The following is an 18264-nucleotide window of genomic DNA, read 5'->3' as shown; positions in this document are numbered from 1 at the left end:
AGGAGAAAAATTATAAATCCTCCCGCACTCAAAAAGCCATCACAGAGATTACCGTACGATGAGTCACTATAAACCATCCGTTTCGGTCGTCTAATATCATCGAAAGATGGGAATGTCGAAACACAATTCTCCAATTTTAAGTTTGCCAATGTTTTGTTTGCTCAAACAATTTCTTCAACTTTGAGATCGTTCATTTTAGTGCTTCGTTCGAAAATATCAAAACTGGCATCCAGGCTTGTTTGTCTAGCTGGCCAATTCAGATGCCCAATTAAACTTCCGAATTCCTCTTTTTCCACTTCCTATTCTTTCGTAAGGCCCTACCACGAATAATTGTCCTGGGATAAATTTTCTCCAAGTAAGGACTTCCGGTAGCGACTGTGGAGTGAGGTGAGTGGTGGCACATTTGGTGGCTCCCGCTTGAGTCTGGATTTTCTGGTCCTTTCCCACCCAATTTGAGGGGTGTTTGTTGGTGAGTGGTGTATAAGGACTGAAGGATTGCAATACTCCTCTGGTGGGGCTGGTTTCTGGCTTATCAGACAAGGAGAGTGACAAAGATGAGGCAGCAGCTTGGCCGCAAGAATAGTTGAGGTGCAACACAGAAAAAGATGGCGGAAGGTGCTGGGGCATCATTGCCTGTCCAGTGGTCGACAACAGTTTGTGAACTTTTTGAACAAGTATCAGCAACAGAGGAAGGAGGCCTCAGGGAACCTGGCTAAGGGGTAGAGCAGCTTAGGGTGGCTATCGTGAGAGTGAGGCAGAGGCTGGAGGCGCAGGGCCTGGCACTCCAGAAAGTGAAATTATCGACGTGGCAGCACAAGGGCCAGCTGGCCTCGCTGGAGGCGGAGATGGTGCTGGTGGCAGACAGTCAAAAGAGGTTGAGGGAGAAGGTGGAGGACCTCGAGAATCGAGGCAGAATCTCCGGATCTTGGGGATGCCTGAGGGGGTCAAAGGAGTGCAGGCCGCTAAATATGTGGCAAATATGCTGGAGAAGCTGATGGGGGAGGGGGTCTCTGACTGTCCCTCGCGATGGATTTGGCAGACAGGGCTCTGAGGAGAAGGCCGAAGGCAGGGAGACACCGAGGGCGGGGTGGTGGTAAGGCTGTATGTTTTCTCAATAAGGAGGAAAATCATGAAATGGGTGAGGCAGACAAAGAAGTGCACCTAAGAGGGAGTGAGCTCATCTGTGGGTCATGCATCAGAATCAGAGCTTTATTTTGATACGCTGGAGGAGGCGAATGAGTTTATGAGAGACCATAGAAGGGAGGGTGTGAGGATACTGATCTGTGGCAATGTTAAATGTGGGGAATGTGCCTTCACTAGAGGGTGGAGTGCGGAGAGGGTGAGTGTGCTGTCTTTTATGTTGGGGTTTCGGGGTGTGGGGAGTGAATGGCAGATTGGGGGAGGGGGTTAGATGGAGGCCCTGGCGGCACCAACAAGCTGGCTGGTTAACGGGAGCGAATTGGAGGGGGGGGATCTACAAGAGGAAGGAGCGGGGGGGGGGGGGGTGGGTCAGTTTTTTGTTTGGTTATGGAGGGTGGGGGAGGCTGACGTGGGAAATGTTGGTGTGGCGCAGTTGGGTTAGGAGGGACCGCAGAAGATATCTTGGGGAGGGCCTGGAGGGGTGCAGGGCATGGACCGGGGGAGCTGGGTACGGGGGGATATGGCTGACTGGCAAGGAAGGGTAGCAGGTAGCCCTCCGACCTGGTTGATTGGTTGGGGGGGGGGGGGGGGGGGGGGGGGGGCAGAGCCGCCAAGGCAACGGTATAGTTGAGTGACTGGCAGAATGTTTACACCGAGAAAAAGTTAGGTTTGCCGTATGTGGAGTGGAGGAGGAGGGGTTCACCCTGAGGTAGAAGCCATTTATCAACTTAATACTAATAATCTTTATTGTCACAAATAGGCTTATATTAACACTGCAATAAAGTTACTGTGAAAATCCACTAGTCGGCACATCAGCGCTGGTTAGGGGTCACAGGGAGAATTCGAATGTCGAATTATGTAACGACACGTCTTTTGGGACTTGTGGGAGGAACCGGAGCACCCGGAGGAAACCCATGCAGACATGGAGAACGTGCAGATTCCGCACAGACAGTGACGCAAGCTGGGAATCGAACCTTTAAAGTGAATTAGGCATCAGTGGGGTTGTGGAGGGGGCAGTTAGTGGTTGTTTTGTTTTATTTGGGGGTATGAGGGGAAGGGGCAAAGAAGGAGGTGGGCTTGGGGTGACAGGAGGATGGAATGTTTGGGGGGTGGAGATGGGGGAGGATGGACTGTTAGTTGTGATACCTGTTCTGAGGTTTGGCTTGTGTATTTTTGTATATGTGAAAATGCCTTCAATAAAAATATTTCTGAAAAAAATGTATTCTCCAAGTCAGACTGCTGATGTAGAGTGACATGCAAAGCACTCTGCCTGATTTCTAACCCAATATACTTTAATGCACCAGAGGCCTGACTTCCAATCTTAACTCTGTTCTAAGCCCGTTAATAACAGTATTTTCAAATTCGCTACTACTGCCACACAAAAAAAATCATGTACATGCATCATGAATATGCCCGAAAGTTTCCCTCCATGGTGCCAATAAAACATCGCAGGGTCTGCTTTCAATTGAAGACAGCGCAACTTCAACAAAACCGACCTCACTGAGAAATACCAAACTCTGGAGGCGTCATTGAATCCATATACACATTTATTTAAATGTTTCTGTATTTGGTGCCAATTTTGGTGGCCAAAGAAAAATTTCTCTTTGAAGCTGATATCCCTATAAGAAAGCAGCTTTAATATCTATCGACTTTTATCCCAAGCATTTGTAACTAAGAAGCCAAGAAGATCTTCAAATGAACTTTTCCTGTGTAGATGAATCTACCCGTACGGCTTGGCCACCCAAGTTTTCTTCCTCGAGCCACCAGCCTGGCTTTGGCTTTATAGGTTCCATCAAGAAGCACCTTTTCCGTGCATACCTATGAGATAGAATTCATGTCCGCCGTCTGGGACCCCCAAATTCTTTCCAACTTTGCAGCTCTTGCTGTTTTGCATCTTTGATTAATTTATCATTAATTTTTTGGAAACCACGAAGACCTTTTGATCACATAGGCTTCTGCTCCTTGTAGCATTCCTGGTCTCTACCATATTTCTTGACTGTGTTAAGATGTATCTTGTTCTGGACTGCTACTACTTGATCTTCCCCTCCTGTTATGAATATTCTTTCAGCAGTTCTTGATCACTTCATGTGGGCATGTCCCTTGCCACACCTATTATCCGAAATTACACTACATTTCTGTGCTCTCCATTTTTGTACTTCATGTACAATCCTTGGACCTATCCTCCCCTTTATCTGTACATTCAACCAGTTTTATATTTCTGTTGGCCTTCCCTGCTCTACCAACGATGGCTACATCCTTTCACTGACTGGCCCTTTCTGGCAAGTATGTCGCTTTAGTGCCAACTAAAGTGGCAGTTGTCCTTTGGGGTTCATCAGAATTACTATGTTCCTCTTTAGACACTCTGTTAATCTGGTTGTCATAATTCTGTAACGTATGTCAATGAGAAATACCTGGTTCCTCAGCACTTTCATTAACTCCTCCTGAATCTGCAAACTTGTAATCTGTGCCCAGTAACTTAATGAATGTACCCGAAAAGTCTGGTTTCCATGCTGAAAGAATGAAAGACTTCATGAGAAGGTTGCATCATCCGTGATTGAGTAAAGTTAAGAATAGTATCAAATTGAAAGAAACACTGTACAAATCTGTCATAGGTCAGAAGATAAATCAGATTTTAAGAACTAGCAAAGGATGACTAAAACAAAACGGGGAAAAATTGAGTGTGGGAGAGAAAGCTATCTAGTCATATCAAAACAGATGGCAAGAAAGTGAACAGGAGGGAGGAGCTTGAAACAATTACCATCGCTTGGGAAAAGGTGCTGGGGAAACTATTAGACCGTAAGGCTGATAAGTCCCCAGGACCAGATGGCCTGCATCCTGGGATCTTAAAAGAAATAGTTGCAGAGATGGTCGATGCATAGGTAACAATCTTCCAAAACACCTTAGGCTCTGGAAAGATCCCAATAGATCAGAAAACAGCTAATGTGATATTTGTATTTAAGTAACGAAGAAGCTGCAGGCCAGCCTAACATCTGTCACAGGGAAATTGCTAGAATCCATTAATAAGGAGATTTTAACAGGAAGGTATAATGTGGTCAAGCAAAGCCAATATGGTTTTGTGAAAGGGAAACCATGTTTAACTAAATAATTAGAGTACTTTGAGGAAGTAACACACTAGGGGAATGAAGGGGTATCTGTAGATGTGTATTTGGATTTCCAAAAGGCATTTGATGCGGTTATTACATAAGATAAGAGAACATGGTATATGAGTAGCACATTAGCTTGGATAAAGGAATGATTAGCTAACAAGAAGCAGTAGTAGGGATAGGTGGATCTTTTTCACGTTGGCAAGTTGTAACTAGTGAACTGCCACAGGGAGCACTGCTGGGACATCAACTATTTACAATCTACCCGAATGATTTGGATGAAGAGACTGAGGGTATGATAGCTAAATTTGCCAATGACACTATGAAAAATAGGAAAGTAAGTTGTTAAAAGGAGGCAGAGAGTCTGCAAAGGGATAGAAGGTTGAATAAGTGGACAACAATTTGACAGATGGAATATAATGTTGGAAAATGTGAACTTGCCTGCTTTGGCAGGACGAAAGAAAAGCAATATGCTATTTAAGAGGGAAGAGATTTCAGATCTCGATGGTACAGAGGAATGTGGGGTTCCTGGTGCAGCATGAAAAGTTAGTGTGCAGGTACAGCAAGTGATTAAGAAGGCAAATGGAATGTTGGTGTTTATTGTAAGAGGAATGGAATGTAAAAGTAGGAACGTTTTACTGCAGTTGTGCAGGGAATTGGTGAAACCATATCTGGAATAATGTGTACAGTCTGGTTTCCTTATTTGAAAAAATATATAATTATATTAGAAGCAGAATAGAGAAGATTCATCTTTATATGATGGGTTTATCCGATAAATAAAGGTTGATCAGGTTGGGCCTATACCCCATTGGAGCTGAGAGGAAGGGGAGGGGATCTTACTGAAACATACAAGATCCTGAGGGGACTTGATGGTAGATATCAGGAGGATATTCAGACTTATGGGGAGGTCTAGAATTAGAGATAACAGTTTAAGAGTCTCCCTTTTAAGACCAAGACGTAGATAACTTTTTTCTCTCGGTGGGTCCTTAGTATGTGGAGTTTTCTTCCCCAGAGACCCTGTAGGCTGGTTCAGTGAATTTATTCAAGACACAGTTAGATTTTTTAAAGACAGAGACGTCAAGGTTTATGAGGGGCAGACCGGAAAGTGGAATTGAGACCATGACCAGAGTAGCCATGATCTTATTGAATGGTGGAGCAGGTTCTAAGTGCCAAATGGCCTACTCCTGCTCCTAAATCCTACATTCCTATAACCTAATTTGATTTCTTTTCTTTTAGTGAATCACTTAAATACTTGCCCAATGAAGTAAACTCACCAATTTTTAAAATTAAAAGGGAAGGACTTCGAGAGGATCCCACAATTCAGAGACTGAGAAGGTAAGAAAAAATTTTATCACGACAATGAACGGTGTTGATTCATTAGCACAAAAACAAAATACTGGAAATCTGAAATAAAACAAAATGCTGGAAATACTCAACAATTCTTGAGGCATCTGCGGAAAAAAAAAACAGCGTTACTGTTTCACGTTGATGCGTTCTGGTGAAAGATCATCGTTTTCTGAGGAGTGTATACAGTTGCGGCTGGTATGCCTATTCTACTCCAGTTCTTCTCCCGCCCCTATCTAACACCTCCCAACAAAACAATTGGCAGAAGCTAGAGCACAAACTATCTATGGACATTCTTAGAATCAGAATCATAGAATCCCTATAGTGCAGAAGGAGGCGATTTGGCCCATCAAGTCTGCACCGACAATCAGAAAGAGCACCTGCCCAGGCCCATTCCCTGCCCTAACCCCGTAACCCCACCTCATCTGCACATCTTTGGACCATGGGAGGGATCCCACGCAGACACTGGGAGAACATGCAAACTCCATGCAGTCTAACCAAGGCGGGAATTGAATCCAGGACCCAGGCGCTGTGAGGCAGCAGCACTAACCACCGTGCTGCCCCCAATATGTTGGAAATTTCTTTGGACTTTTTCCAAATCACCTGTCATAACCTTTATAGAGGATCTCCAGAGACTCTGTTTACATATATTTTCAGTGTTTCTTTTGATCTTTCACCATATTTACAGAAGCTATCAGGAGAATCCCTGGGGAAATTCCCAGGAGACGATAACCACAAACTGTAACCACACTGGCTTGAATAACTTTTTGCTAGCATGCTATTTCATGTAGCAGATTGATCTTTGTGAGTCAATGGAGTTAATGACCAAATTCATCCACTCCAAAGAAAAAATTAATACAACACACCTCCAGAAATTCAGGTATAGCTGATGTAGCACTTTCCTCCACACATTCCGCCTCCCCTTTCATGGGATGTGGAAGTTGATATTAAAGCCAGCATCTGTTGCTCATCCCAAATTGCCTTGAATTGAGTGACCTGTGAGGCCATTTCAGATGGCCATTATGAGTCAACAACATTACTGTGAATCTGGCATCACATGTAGGCCAGACCAGGTAAGGATGGCAGATTTGTCTCCCTAAAAGACAATAGTGAACCAGATGGGTTTTACGACAATGATTTGCGGTTTCATGGTCACTATTGCTAAGACTAGCTTCCAATTCCAATCTTATTAATTGCATTTAAACTCCACCAGCTGTCGTGCAGGGATTTGAACCTGAATCGCCAGAGCATTAGCCTGGACCTCTGGATTACTATTGAATCATAGAATTCCTACAGTGCAGAAGGAGGCAAATCCGCTGCACCCATCCTCTGAAAGTGACCCTGCCAAGGCCCAGCAGCACGGTAGCATAGTGGTTAGCGTCAATGCTTCACAGATCCAGGGTCCCAGGTTCGGTTCCCGGCTGGGTCACTGTCTGTGCGGAGTCTGCACGTCCTCCCCGTGTGTGCATGGGTTTCCTCCGGGTGCTCCGGTTTCCTCCCACAGTCCAAAGATGTGCGGGTTAGGTGGATTGGCCATGCTAAATTGCCCGTAGTGTCCTAAAAAGTAATGTTAAGGGGGAGTTGTTGGGTTTCAGGTATAGGGTGGATATGTGAGGTTGAGTAGGGTGATCATTGCTCGGCACAACATCGAGGGCCGAAGGGCCTGTTCTGTGCTGTACTGTTCTAAATCCCTGCTCTAAGCCCGTAACCTCAAAACCCCACCTAACCTGCATATCTTTGGACTGTGGGAGGAAGCGGAGCACCCGGTGAAAACACATGCAGGCATGGGGGGAAAGTGCAAACACCACACAGACAGTCACCCGAGACTGGAATTGAACCAGGGTCCCTGGCGCTGTGAGGCAGCAGTGCTAACCACCGGGCCGCCCATTATATCACCAGTCCAGTGATGTTGCCACCATCTCCCCTTTAATATTGCAGATCTTTAACAAATAAATAATATCAAGATGCCTTGGTTGGCTTCCCTCCCAACCATCATTTATATGTTCAATTTAAAAAGTGTAAGTACAAAACAAAGGAGGGCAAATGTCTGATTCTACTTCTTGGAATGTTTTTTCTATGTTAAAATGCTATACAAGTGTACGTTGTCGAATGAAACTTAATCCCAATAAAATGAACAAACTGCTGCTTTATACATCCTGTTGCATGTTTGGTCACATGCAGTCTATCTGGAAAGAATATGCTTTATGTTCAACAAATATGCATGGGAAGAGCAAATAATGAACCCTAATTTTATTGAATGTGTTTCTGATTTTTTTTATTTGGCAGATTCCAGTCACTGCCTGCTCACAAAGATCGCTGGGATGTAAACTTTTTTGTAGGTGGTCCTGTGTGGTGTCTAGAATGGTGCCCGACCCCAGAGGGCTCAGCTGCCTGTCAGTATGCAGCTATTTACTGCAACAAAGGAATGGATGACAGGCATAAATTGATGGACCAGCATGCAGAGCCAACATTACTTCAGATATGGCAATTGGGAGACCTCCAACAGGAGCAGTGGTGAGTGAGAAGAAGTAAATACCTTCATGGGTTCTTGTTGGAAGCAACAATGGTTTGCTTTGCTGTGGAAAAAAATAACCAGAAGCATCCAATCATGAATATTAACTTAGCATAGTAAAAAAGAGACTTCAAGTTTCTCTCATATGTATAGGTGAATTTCCTGTCATTGGCTACATGATTTATAAAAGTAATGAATGAATCAATATAATTTTTTTATTGCGGAATCTCAGTCCTTCAGAATTCTATTAATGTTGGATATTTAAAAAGAAAATGCAAGCTTGGCAACAGCGGGAAAGAAACAAAGCAGGTATAAGGGTTGCTTTGGAGAGTCCAAGATTATTATTTACACAGAATGCAACAGGAAAGGCCTGGTTTCCTTGTGTTGCACTCGAATGTGTCACGGTGACGGGATGCAAAGAGACACATGTCGGGGTGTTCCCAGAAACCTGAGTACAAGTCAGGCACCGCACGCCGGCTGGTTGCAAGTGTCATGCGAGCGCCGAAAGCCTTGGCCGAGGAGATTCGCGGGCTCGAGAGGTCACGCCGCGTCGGCCAGTCGTTGTTGCTTCCTTCTGTATACAGCGGCGTACCTCTCTGCACCACCTCGAACGATTAGTTTTCCCAACGGCTGATCAAATATGGGCTGAAATGCTCACGGTGGAGTTCCTGGCTGGAGAGTAACCCTTCCAAGGCTATTCCGGTCGATAAGGCAGGCTCATCGGGGCTAGTCGGGCAAACACCAGTAATGAGTTGGGGGGGTGTTGGTAATTAGTTTTAAGTGTGTGCTTAGGTCTTTGCCCATTGGCAGCCCTTGATCCTCAAGTCTCTCCATTGGACATTGGCTGCTAGTAGAGGAGACCAACTCCAACCTTTCTGCAGGCATAAAGCTCTGGTGGGTTTCCCACATGTCATGGTCCGAACCCCCACTATTTGAATACCAGCGCTGGGAAAAGGCCCCGGGGAGAAAACTAAATTCTGCCCGATGTCGTTGTTCTGTTTCTTTTGTCTTGCAGTGAGTACTAAGCTTGTACAAGGAACAGAGCTTATGTTGTGTATTATGTGGAAAAATAAAATATATTTTAATTTCTTGTTTTATATAGCCCTCAAATGAATGCTGCTTTCGCTTACGGTATTGCCACAGATTACGGTTGCATCTGGGATATGAAGTGGTGCCCCAGTGGTGCATGGGAACTGCCAGAAACCACTAGAAAGGTAATTTGCCTGCTTTGTTAACATTTATTTAAATTTTTTTTAACTAATCAGGAAATTTGACATATTTGTTTTGTTCTATGAGAATGTGGGATTAGCGTAAAGATTATTTGTGGTACCTTGATGAATTTGAACTGATTTTGAGGGAAAATTCCTAGTATCCCAAATAAATGCATATGTTAAAACATTTTACTCAAATATATATTCCTGTCGTGGACATCCAATCCGAACACCCCAGAGATCATTGTAATATTTTTATTTTTTATTTTTTAAAATAAATTTAGATTACCCAATTATTGTTTCCAATTAAGGGGCAATTTAGCGTGGCCAATCCACCTACTCTGCACATTTTTGGGTTGTGGGGGCGATACCCACGCAGACACGGGGAGAATGTGCAAACTCCACACGGACAGTGACCCAGAGCCGGGATCGAACCTGGGACCTCAGCGCCGTGAGGCAGCTGTGCTAACCACTAGGCCACCGTGCTGCCCTATCATTGTAATATTTAATGAAGAGTTTTACACTACTTGTAGGACTCTTTTATAAACTTGATCCCCCTCTATGCCTAACTTGCCACGTGATAAACCCACCCAACAAATTATGGCACTAACATCCCGCAAGGGCTCTGCGGGAGTGCTCAGCAAAAAACATACGAACTCCATACTGATTTATCCTCTGTGTGTGCTGATTAACTTATGGACCATTTGCAGTATTTCACAAGTGAGGTTGTGCTGGAGCTGGACCATCTTTGTCTGCTTTGCAAATGGCTTATTCCAGTCATGAGTGATCTGGTACGGCTACAATTGGGATTGGAGAGGGAGCAGTGAAGAGGACTGGAGCGCTGAACAAGAGGGAGGAGGTGGGCACTGTGCAAGAGGCAATCCTCTCAGTGAGTCTTCAGGGAGAACTTCTCATGCCTCAGCTTCACTGTGGGACAATGTCTGAGATCTATGGGAGACTGACCAAGCTATGTCAGCTCCTGGAGTGTCAAGTTAGGACTTGGGCATCACTGGGTTGGTGTCAGGTAGCAGCTGGCAATTTCTTGTGTATTGCTGCCTCAGGAAGGTGGATGGAGGCTGTCTATGATGGGAGGATCACATGCATTTCCTATGGAAAGAGCGACGCAGGATGAGAGTGTGTTTTGCCCACATTGCTGGCTTTACCCAAGTCCAAGGTCCCAGACTGCAACACCATTGCCTCTATGCTACTCATCAGAGTGATGTTTTTCCAATAGAACGGGATGCCACTCCTGGAAATGAAGTACATTTGCAATCACAGATAGTGCAACATGCACGTCTGAGCCTTGTTTTCTGGCAACTGATGTGTTTCATTTCATCTTGTCACACTTCTCCGTGACCCCTATTATTTCAATCCGGCTGTAGGAACACAGTTGGATGCTTAGCAATATGGAATACTCTCTCTAGAATTTAGCCGTGATTCCTGCCAGGAACCCCAAGCATAGATGCGGAGCATACCTGCAATAAAACAAATATTATTGAGCCGTCCCATAGCATGCTCAGACAATGCTTTTTCTGCCTGTCCAACTCAGGGGGAGCTCTGCAGTACAGCCCTGAGCATATTTCCTGATGTATGCTGCATATTTTTAGCTCTTATTGCTAAAAAGGCTACAAGAAATGGTGGAGAAAGAGCAGGGGCAATAGCTATCAATAGCCTTAGATGCCAAAATCCTTTGAGAATGCTTCACCTGAACCATCCCTCCTGAACCCAATACATCAATAGTCCCACTATTCTTCTAATTATTGTCCTCACAGTTACCACAGTTCAGCTTCATGGGTCTTGCCTCATTTGGCCACAGATACTCCCAACATTAAATCAGAACAACTCTATTCACATTGGTACAATAGTTAAATTGCTGAATTTGAAAACACCTGTGAAGACATGGTTAAATGTATTCATTTAAGTACCATAGGGCTTCTATGATGTGTTACTCCAGTGGCTGCAGCTGCTGGACTTAATTGAGGCCATTTAAAATGGCTATGATGGCTGACTTTGAGGGCCAGGCTATGGATTTGGACAGTCTGGTCCAGCTGCTGTGTGGCACTGGCAAGGTCACTGATGGAATGGGTGGCACGGGTACAAGCATGTTGTCACTCTCCTATGACTCAGCAGTAGAACAATTTTATATGAAATGTTCATGCATGTATTTGCATTGTCACTGCCTAGCCGTAACACATTTGGATTAATATTCATGTTATCTTTGGGGTGTTCTCATCAAAGTTTGAATAGCAGCAACTTCAAAGGGACAAGACTTCCTTTAAAGTAGGCAGTTTAGCATTTTCTCCAATCAGGTTGGGTGTCTGTGTGTAGTCTCTGGGACACACGTTACAAATGCAGCTGGAAAGACCAATGTCTGTCTTCCTTGGTGGTGAGGAAGGGATTCCTTGCTCTGCAAAATCCCATGGAGAGCCCTCTTGACCCTAGTGGAGCTACCTCATCATCAATCTACCTGCTTCCATTTTTATGCTGGGTTCTAACTGAGCCGGGGGTGGAGAGACATCCAACATCGGAAGAAGTTCCCTACTGGACTGTCCCTGACATTGTTTGCCTTGCAACGGACAAATAGAGGTTCCACCTTTTATAAGACTCCGCAGAAAATTATGAAGATCTGGCGCAAGCAGGAGTTCAAAGTCAGCATTTGTAAGAAACCAATAAACATGATTGATGAAAAATTAGCTTGATAAAAAGAAAGCAAGATCATGAGAATTAGGCCATTTGACCTAACAAGCCTGCTCTGCCATTCAATAAGATCACAGCTAATCTGCTAGTGGCCTTAACTCCACTTTCCTGTCCGCCTCCTATAACCTTTGACTCCCTTGTACATCAAAAATCGATCTAACAAAGAACTTACATTCAGTCTCTCCCAGCCAGCGATACTTTTAAAGAACAGTCGCTCTTATAATAAATGTTTGGCCGATAATTTTTGCTCAGCATATTTTAACAAACAAGATAAGTGACAATGTGGTAACTTGACCACAAGAAAGGTAGTCAAACACATTGTAAAAATTACATCGTCTTTACTTCTGAAAACGTCGAGGTAATAATACAGTTTAGCTTCAGACACCAGCAGGAGCTAAACGCAACTATACACAAGCTCCTCGTGGCTAAACTGAAAACCCGCACAAGCTCAGGCTCCCAGTGACATCATGTGCATGCACTCTTTTGTTGTAAACATCCTTACACAAATATGAAGATGTTTCTTAGAACGCTATTAAAACACTTTATAACACTTTTCCCTCCTTGAATTTAAATTCCACTTGAGGCGAGACAACAACAAACATAACATCAAATATGGCGCAACTAAGGGCGCGATTCTCCGCAAATGTGGCGAGTCGTAAAGGCTGCCGTGAAACTGGCCGTGTTTCACGGCAGCCTCCGAGCCCCCTCCCGGGACCCGATTCTCTCCCCCCCCCCCGGGCGGGGCTACCAGCTCGGCCCCGTCAAGCACGGCATCGCGGGCTTAGCGACCGTTGCTAAGTCCGCGTGCCAAGCGTCACGGCGGCTGACGCGCACGATGACGTCAGCCGCGCATGCACGGGTTGGACGGCTCCAACCCGCGCATGCGCGGATGATGTCATCTCACAGATGCGTCAAAACCCGCGCATGCGCGGGCCGTCATGCCCCTCAGCCGCCCCGCGGACTGATCCTGAGGGGCGGCGGAGGAACAAATAGTGCGCGGGTATCGGACCCGCTTCCCGCGATCGGTGCCCACCGATCGCAGGCCCGTGCCATCCTTGGCACGGCCGTGGTGCGGTCGTGCCAATCGGTGCCATGGTTGTCCCGGATGGCACTTTGCGGCCGTTTTCATGAACGGTGAGAGCAGGTGTGATTGCGTTCGTGAAAACTGCCGTAAAGGCCTGGGAACTCGGCCCATTGGCCTGGGGAGAATCGCTGTTCGCCGTAAAAAACGGCGAGCAGCGATTCGTGTCGTGGGGCGGCTGTGGGGGGGGGGGGCGGGGGGAGAATAGCGGGAAAAATGTCAGGAAGGCCCTCCCGCTATTCTCCGACCCGTCATGGGCAGCGGAGAATCGTGCCCTAAATGTCAGTCTTTCAGGAACTTTGTGACTGCGTTGCGTAGAACCACAAGTGGCTCAGTAGAGACTGGTGAGTCTTGCTTCAGTTGAGCTAGACTTCAGGGAACAGAGGTAGGTTGGTTGTTAGTCAGAGGAAGTCCGTCAACCTCTCCCAGAGTAACTTCCCTTGGATGCCCCTGAGAAACAGAAACCACTTCCTGTCAAATTTCCACAGCAACATTTCCTTCTGCCATGTGATCCGAAAACGTAACCGTCTCCGAGTCGTGGCATAGACGAATGTGATCTTGGCGTCTGCAGATTACCCTTCTATTCATCGGCTTCACCACTAGCGATACTGGACCACTTTGGTTCAGAATAACTGCAGGCAGCTATCATTGGTTACTGCTGAAATTCCTAACATAGACACATCCGGATAGACATTCCTCGCCTTCGCCTAATAATCATGTCTCTATTTCTGCATCTCCTGTCTCCTTCCCACTCTCCCTTTGACATCTGGATCTTACCACAGGTGAGATTTTGGCTTCCTACCCATCAAATTTCAGCCAGTGAAAGTCCTGTTGTTGTTTGCGGCATGATACAATATTGAAACAAGAACCATGAGAGCTTAATTCCCAAAGTACCACCTTCAGTTCTTCTTTCAGTGTCTGAATAGCTTGCTCTGCTAAACCATTTGATGCTGGATGAAAGGAGCAGTATGCACATGAAGTTTTTTTTTCATAAACTCTTGGAACAAATCACTCCGGAACTGTTGTCCCATTATCAGAAACCAGAGAATCCGGTAAGCTCCGGTTTCCACCCACAAGTCCCGAAAGACGGGTCGTTAGTTGAACTGGACATTCTGAATTCTCCCTCTGTGTACCCGAACAGGCGCCGTAATGTGGCGACTAGGGGATTTTCACAGTGACTTCATTGCAGTGTTAATGTAAGCCCACTTGTGACACTAATAAAGATTATTATTATTGTTATAAAAGATCCTGCAAAGTCCACATTAAGTCTAGACCAGGGATGGTCAGGCCACTCCCACAGATAGTATGGTGCTGGTAACACCGTCTTTTGGTTTATTTGACAGGCAGAACAAGATTTCACCTTTTTTCCCCTCCCAAATCCTGATCCTTTTAGGCCACCAAACATGTCCTTGCTAAACTTTTCATTTGGGAGGCACCTGAATGACCCTCATGAATTTCATCTATGATTGCGAACAACCAGGGGGTGGAACGGCCACTCTGGATCCCCAAAGAATTCAACCATCCTACACACTCCGCTTATCCTTGTTTTTTGCAGGTGGTCTTAGTTCCTCATCTATAACAGGAGGTCAACTGTGCATAAGGAATCTTCTCACCTGTGGCAAAACTGGACCACTGTCCGTCCACTGTTTAATCTGTTTGGCATTCACAGGGGAATTTGAAAATCATTCAAGCAAGAAAATTGTGGAGCAAATAATGTCTTGGTTGAGAGCCATGGGAGGAATGCATCTGAACTCACTAAAAAGGTTCATCAAGGGCTTGTAGGCTGTACATTTCGTGAATGAATGCCCATAAAACTACTGATGAAACCATTTCACAGCGAAAACAATGGCTAGACCTTCCTTCTCTAGCTGCAAATTTCCCTCCTCAGCTGTTGTCAGAGTACATGATGCAAATCCAATCGGCTTTTCTGACCCGTCCTCCATCAGATGAGTCAGCGCTGCCCCAATGCCGTAAGGTGAGACGCCATGTGACAGAATTAGCTCTCTGTCCTGATCAAAGTGGACCAGCAGATTAGCTGATTATAGCAGTGCTTTCATATCCTTGAGCGCTTTCACTTGTGCTGGCCCCCACTTCCATTTGGTCTCTTTGTGGAGCAACAGATACAGTATCATCAACACCTGTGAACAGTCTGGCAGTCGTTCACTAAACTCAGAAATGATCTGAGCTCCAACATATTCTTCGGATTTGGAGCTTCCTTGATAGCTCAAACATTTTCCTCCACAGGGGGCAGACCCTGCACTGTGATTCTATGACCCAGACATTCCACACTCTGTGCCCGGAAGATGCATTTGCTACTTTTCAGACGCAGACCTGCCTCTGAAAACCCCTTTACTGCTTGCTCCAGGTTGTTGATGTGCTCCTCCTCAGTTTTCCCTGTGATCAGGATATTGTCCAAGTGAACTGCCACACAAAGAATCCCCTGCAATAGAGGTCCATTGTCCTATGAAAAATCGCCAGACTGGAAGACAACCCAAAAACCAGATGATATTTGAACAAACCCTTGTGGATGTTGATTTTGACATACTGCTTTGAGTCCTCTAACAAGAACTGTTGATAGGCTTGACTCATGTCAAATTTGGAGAACGTCTTGCCTCCTACTAGAGTTGAAAACAGATCTTCTGCCCTCAGCAACAGATAAGCGTCCAGCTCGGAAGCCTGATTAATGGTAAGTTTGTAACCCCCACATTTATGCTCAGAAACATCACTTTTAAGAACCGGTAGGAGCTGTCCAGCGTAAGAACTAAATGGACTTGATGATCCCAAACCTCCACTTTGTCTTTCATGGCGTAGGCCACTGTCCTTCGTTTGAAAAAGCGAGGGGTAGCTTGACGATCCACGAACAACTTAACGTAGTGCCTGCAATGTACTCGGTTCATCTTTGGAAAACCTCAGGATATTTCTGAATGACATCCTCTAGCACTGTTGTGTGTTTTATCTCACCCCAATTCAACAAAATTTTCTTGAGCCAATCACCCCTAGTAGACTAGGTACATAGCCTTTTACTGCCAGGAGCCATGCTCTTGCTTCTTGGCTGTTATGCACAATGTCCACCTCAAATGCTCCAAGTAATGGCATAATCTTGCCTGTGTAGTTCGAAGGTTGATCCCTGCCTGAGTAAGGGCTGGAGCCCGCTTAGAGTCCCAATTCCTTCTGAAGGTCTCCTCACTGATGATAGATGGAGAGGCTCCTGTGCCCACCTCCATCTTAAGTTTCTGTCCATCGACCTCGACTAGCATAAATAGGCTCCGCGTACACCTCACTCCTATTGAACATGTTACAGGTTTCTGTGGAGTTGCTAAATTCCACATTAGCTTGTAAGTGTTTGCCCCACACATTCAAGAGAATTTAGTGCATTTTACTCTTGTCTACAATTCCATTTGCCAGGAAAAAGTGTCCCCAACCTTTCCACATACTTAGTCCAGTCCTCATGCCCCTTCACTAACTCACAGATAGTCTGAACATAGCCATCACCATCACGTTGCAAAATAGCTACTCACTGTACAAAACATTGTATCATTTCTTTCTTGTCCTGTTAAATTCTTGGCACCATAAAGATGTGGTAATTTGACTACAAGAAAGAAAGTCCAATGAGTTGTAAGAGTTAAATCTTCTTTACTTCTGAAAACAATGAGGGACTAATAGTTTGGCTTCAGACACCAGCAGCAACTAAACACAACTATACACAAGCTCCTCGTGGCTAAACTGAAAACCAGCACAAGCTTAGGCACCCGATGACGTATATTCGCAGGTTTGTTAATGACATCCATTCACATAATCAAATCGGAAAATGCTTAATAAATCACTATTAAAACACTCTAGAACAGACAATATAATCAGTTTTTATGATGTTGGATCAGCAATAAATGTTAACCAGATCATCAGGAGAATCATCTGGGGAGGCGGTCGAATTATCACTGGACTCGTAAATCAGAGACCCAGAGTAATGCCACTGCAGATGGTGAAATTTGAATTCAATAATAAACTTGGAATTAAAAGTCTAATGATAACCATGAAAGTATTGCTGATTGCCTCAAAAAACCCATCTGGTCCTTTGGGGAAGGAAATCTGGCCTACATGTGACTCCAAATCCACAGTAACACAGTTGACTCTTAACTACCCCCCCTCAAGAGCAAATTAGGGATAGGCAATAAATGATGGCCCATCCTGTGATGCCAAAATCCCATGAATGAATTTTTAAAAAATGCATCTATTCTTGGAATAGTAATATGGGATATTTTAAATCCACCAAGAAGGGTGACAGAATCTTGGTTTAACGCCTTATGTAAAGGGTCTCTGAGTGTGGCACTACCTCAGCCCAGCACTAGAGTGTTTGGCCTGCATTATGTTCTGAAGTGCGGCTTGAACCCACAACCATCTGACTGAGCCATGAGTGCTACTACTGAGTTACACCTTTCACTATAAGAAACGTACAGTAGTAAAGACTTGTTTATTTTCATTTTTTTCTAGAATCCTCAGATGGCAAGACTCGGTATCCTCGCAGCTGCATTTTCCACTGGAAAGGTTGTCGTTTATAGTTTGCCACACCCAGAATCCTTAAAGATGTATAAAATGAAGTATTCAAAAGGCAGGTGAACGGTGCAAATTACGTGATTTAACTTTGAAGTACGGCTTTCATTATTCTCTATACAGAAACTGGTATTCTTTCTCACCATGACAATGATCGATTGTAATTCAGTTGGAAAGAGAGTTTTAATAACAGTTCCTTTTGAGATGTGTTTCTTCTCACCTGGTTATATTTGCAGAGAGTTGCTTTCCGATGTGAAAACTTTTAATATTTGATGCATAGCATATTTGAAATGGGTTTACATTTTTCACTCTGTCATGCTTCAGCATAAATCAAATGCTGAACCTAGACCTAAATGGTGTAATTAGATTAAGGGACCAATTTGCTCTTTAGTAGGCCTAGGGATTGATCCATTCCCAGAGACAAAAACAAGAAAAAGGGTATCTCTGGCCTCTTTGTTTGCCTGCGGAGCCCAAGGGAGGGTGGAATAATGACATCTGCAGTAGGTACAAGCAAAGGGCAGATGTGATAATGAGACAGGAAGTGGCAATTGGTTTTGCTGCTTTATTTTTGCCCTACAGTACAGCAAAGGAATATGTTTTGAGGGCTGTGCCAAAGTTGTGGACGTT

At 44.8% G+C, this 18264-nt stretch overlaps 1 protein-coding gene across 1 annotated transcript in view; it reads left to right on the top strand.

The window, feature by feature from the left end:
- gtf3c2 (general transcription factor IIIC, polypeptide 2, beta) overlaps positions 1 to 18264 on the top strand; it is a 152404-nt gene that overhangs the window by 26088 nt on the left and 108052 nt on the right. The window contains 4 exon segments of the mRNA XM_038801041.1: positions 5481 to 5579; positions 7875 to 8102; positions 9203 to 9314; positions 17578 to 17695. Of these exon segments, the coding sequence (XP_038656969.1) occupies positions 5481 to 5579; positions 7875 to 8102; positions 9203 to 9314; positions 17578 to 17695 (557 nt within the window).

This window comes from Scyliorhinus canicula, chromosome 6, assembly GCF_902713615.1.
Source record: "Scyliorhinus canicula chromosome 6, sScyCan1.1, whole genome shotgun sequence".
Classification (NCBI taxonomy): Eukaryota; Metazoa; Chordata; class Chondrichthyes; order Carcharhiniformes; family Scyliorhinidae; genus Scyliorhinus; species Scyliorhinus canicula.
This window is presented reverse-complemented; position numbering and strand designations above follow the sequence as displayed.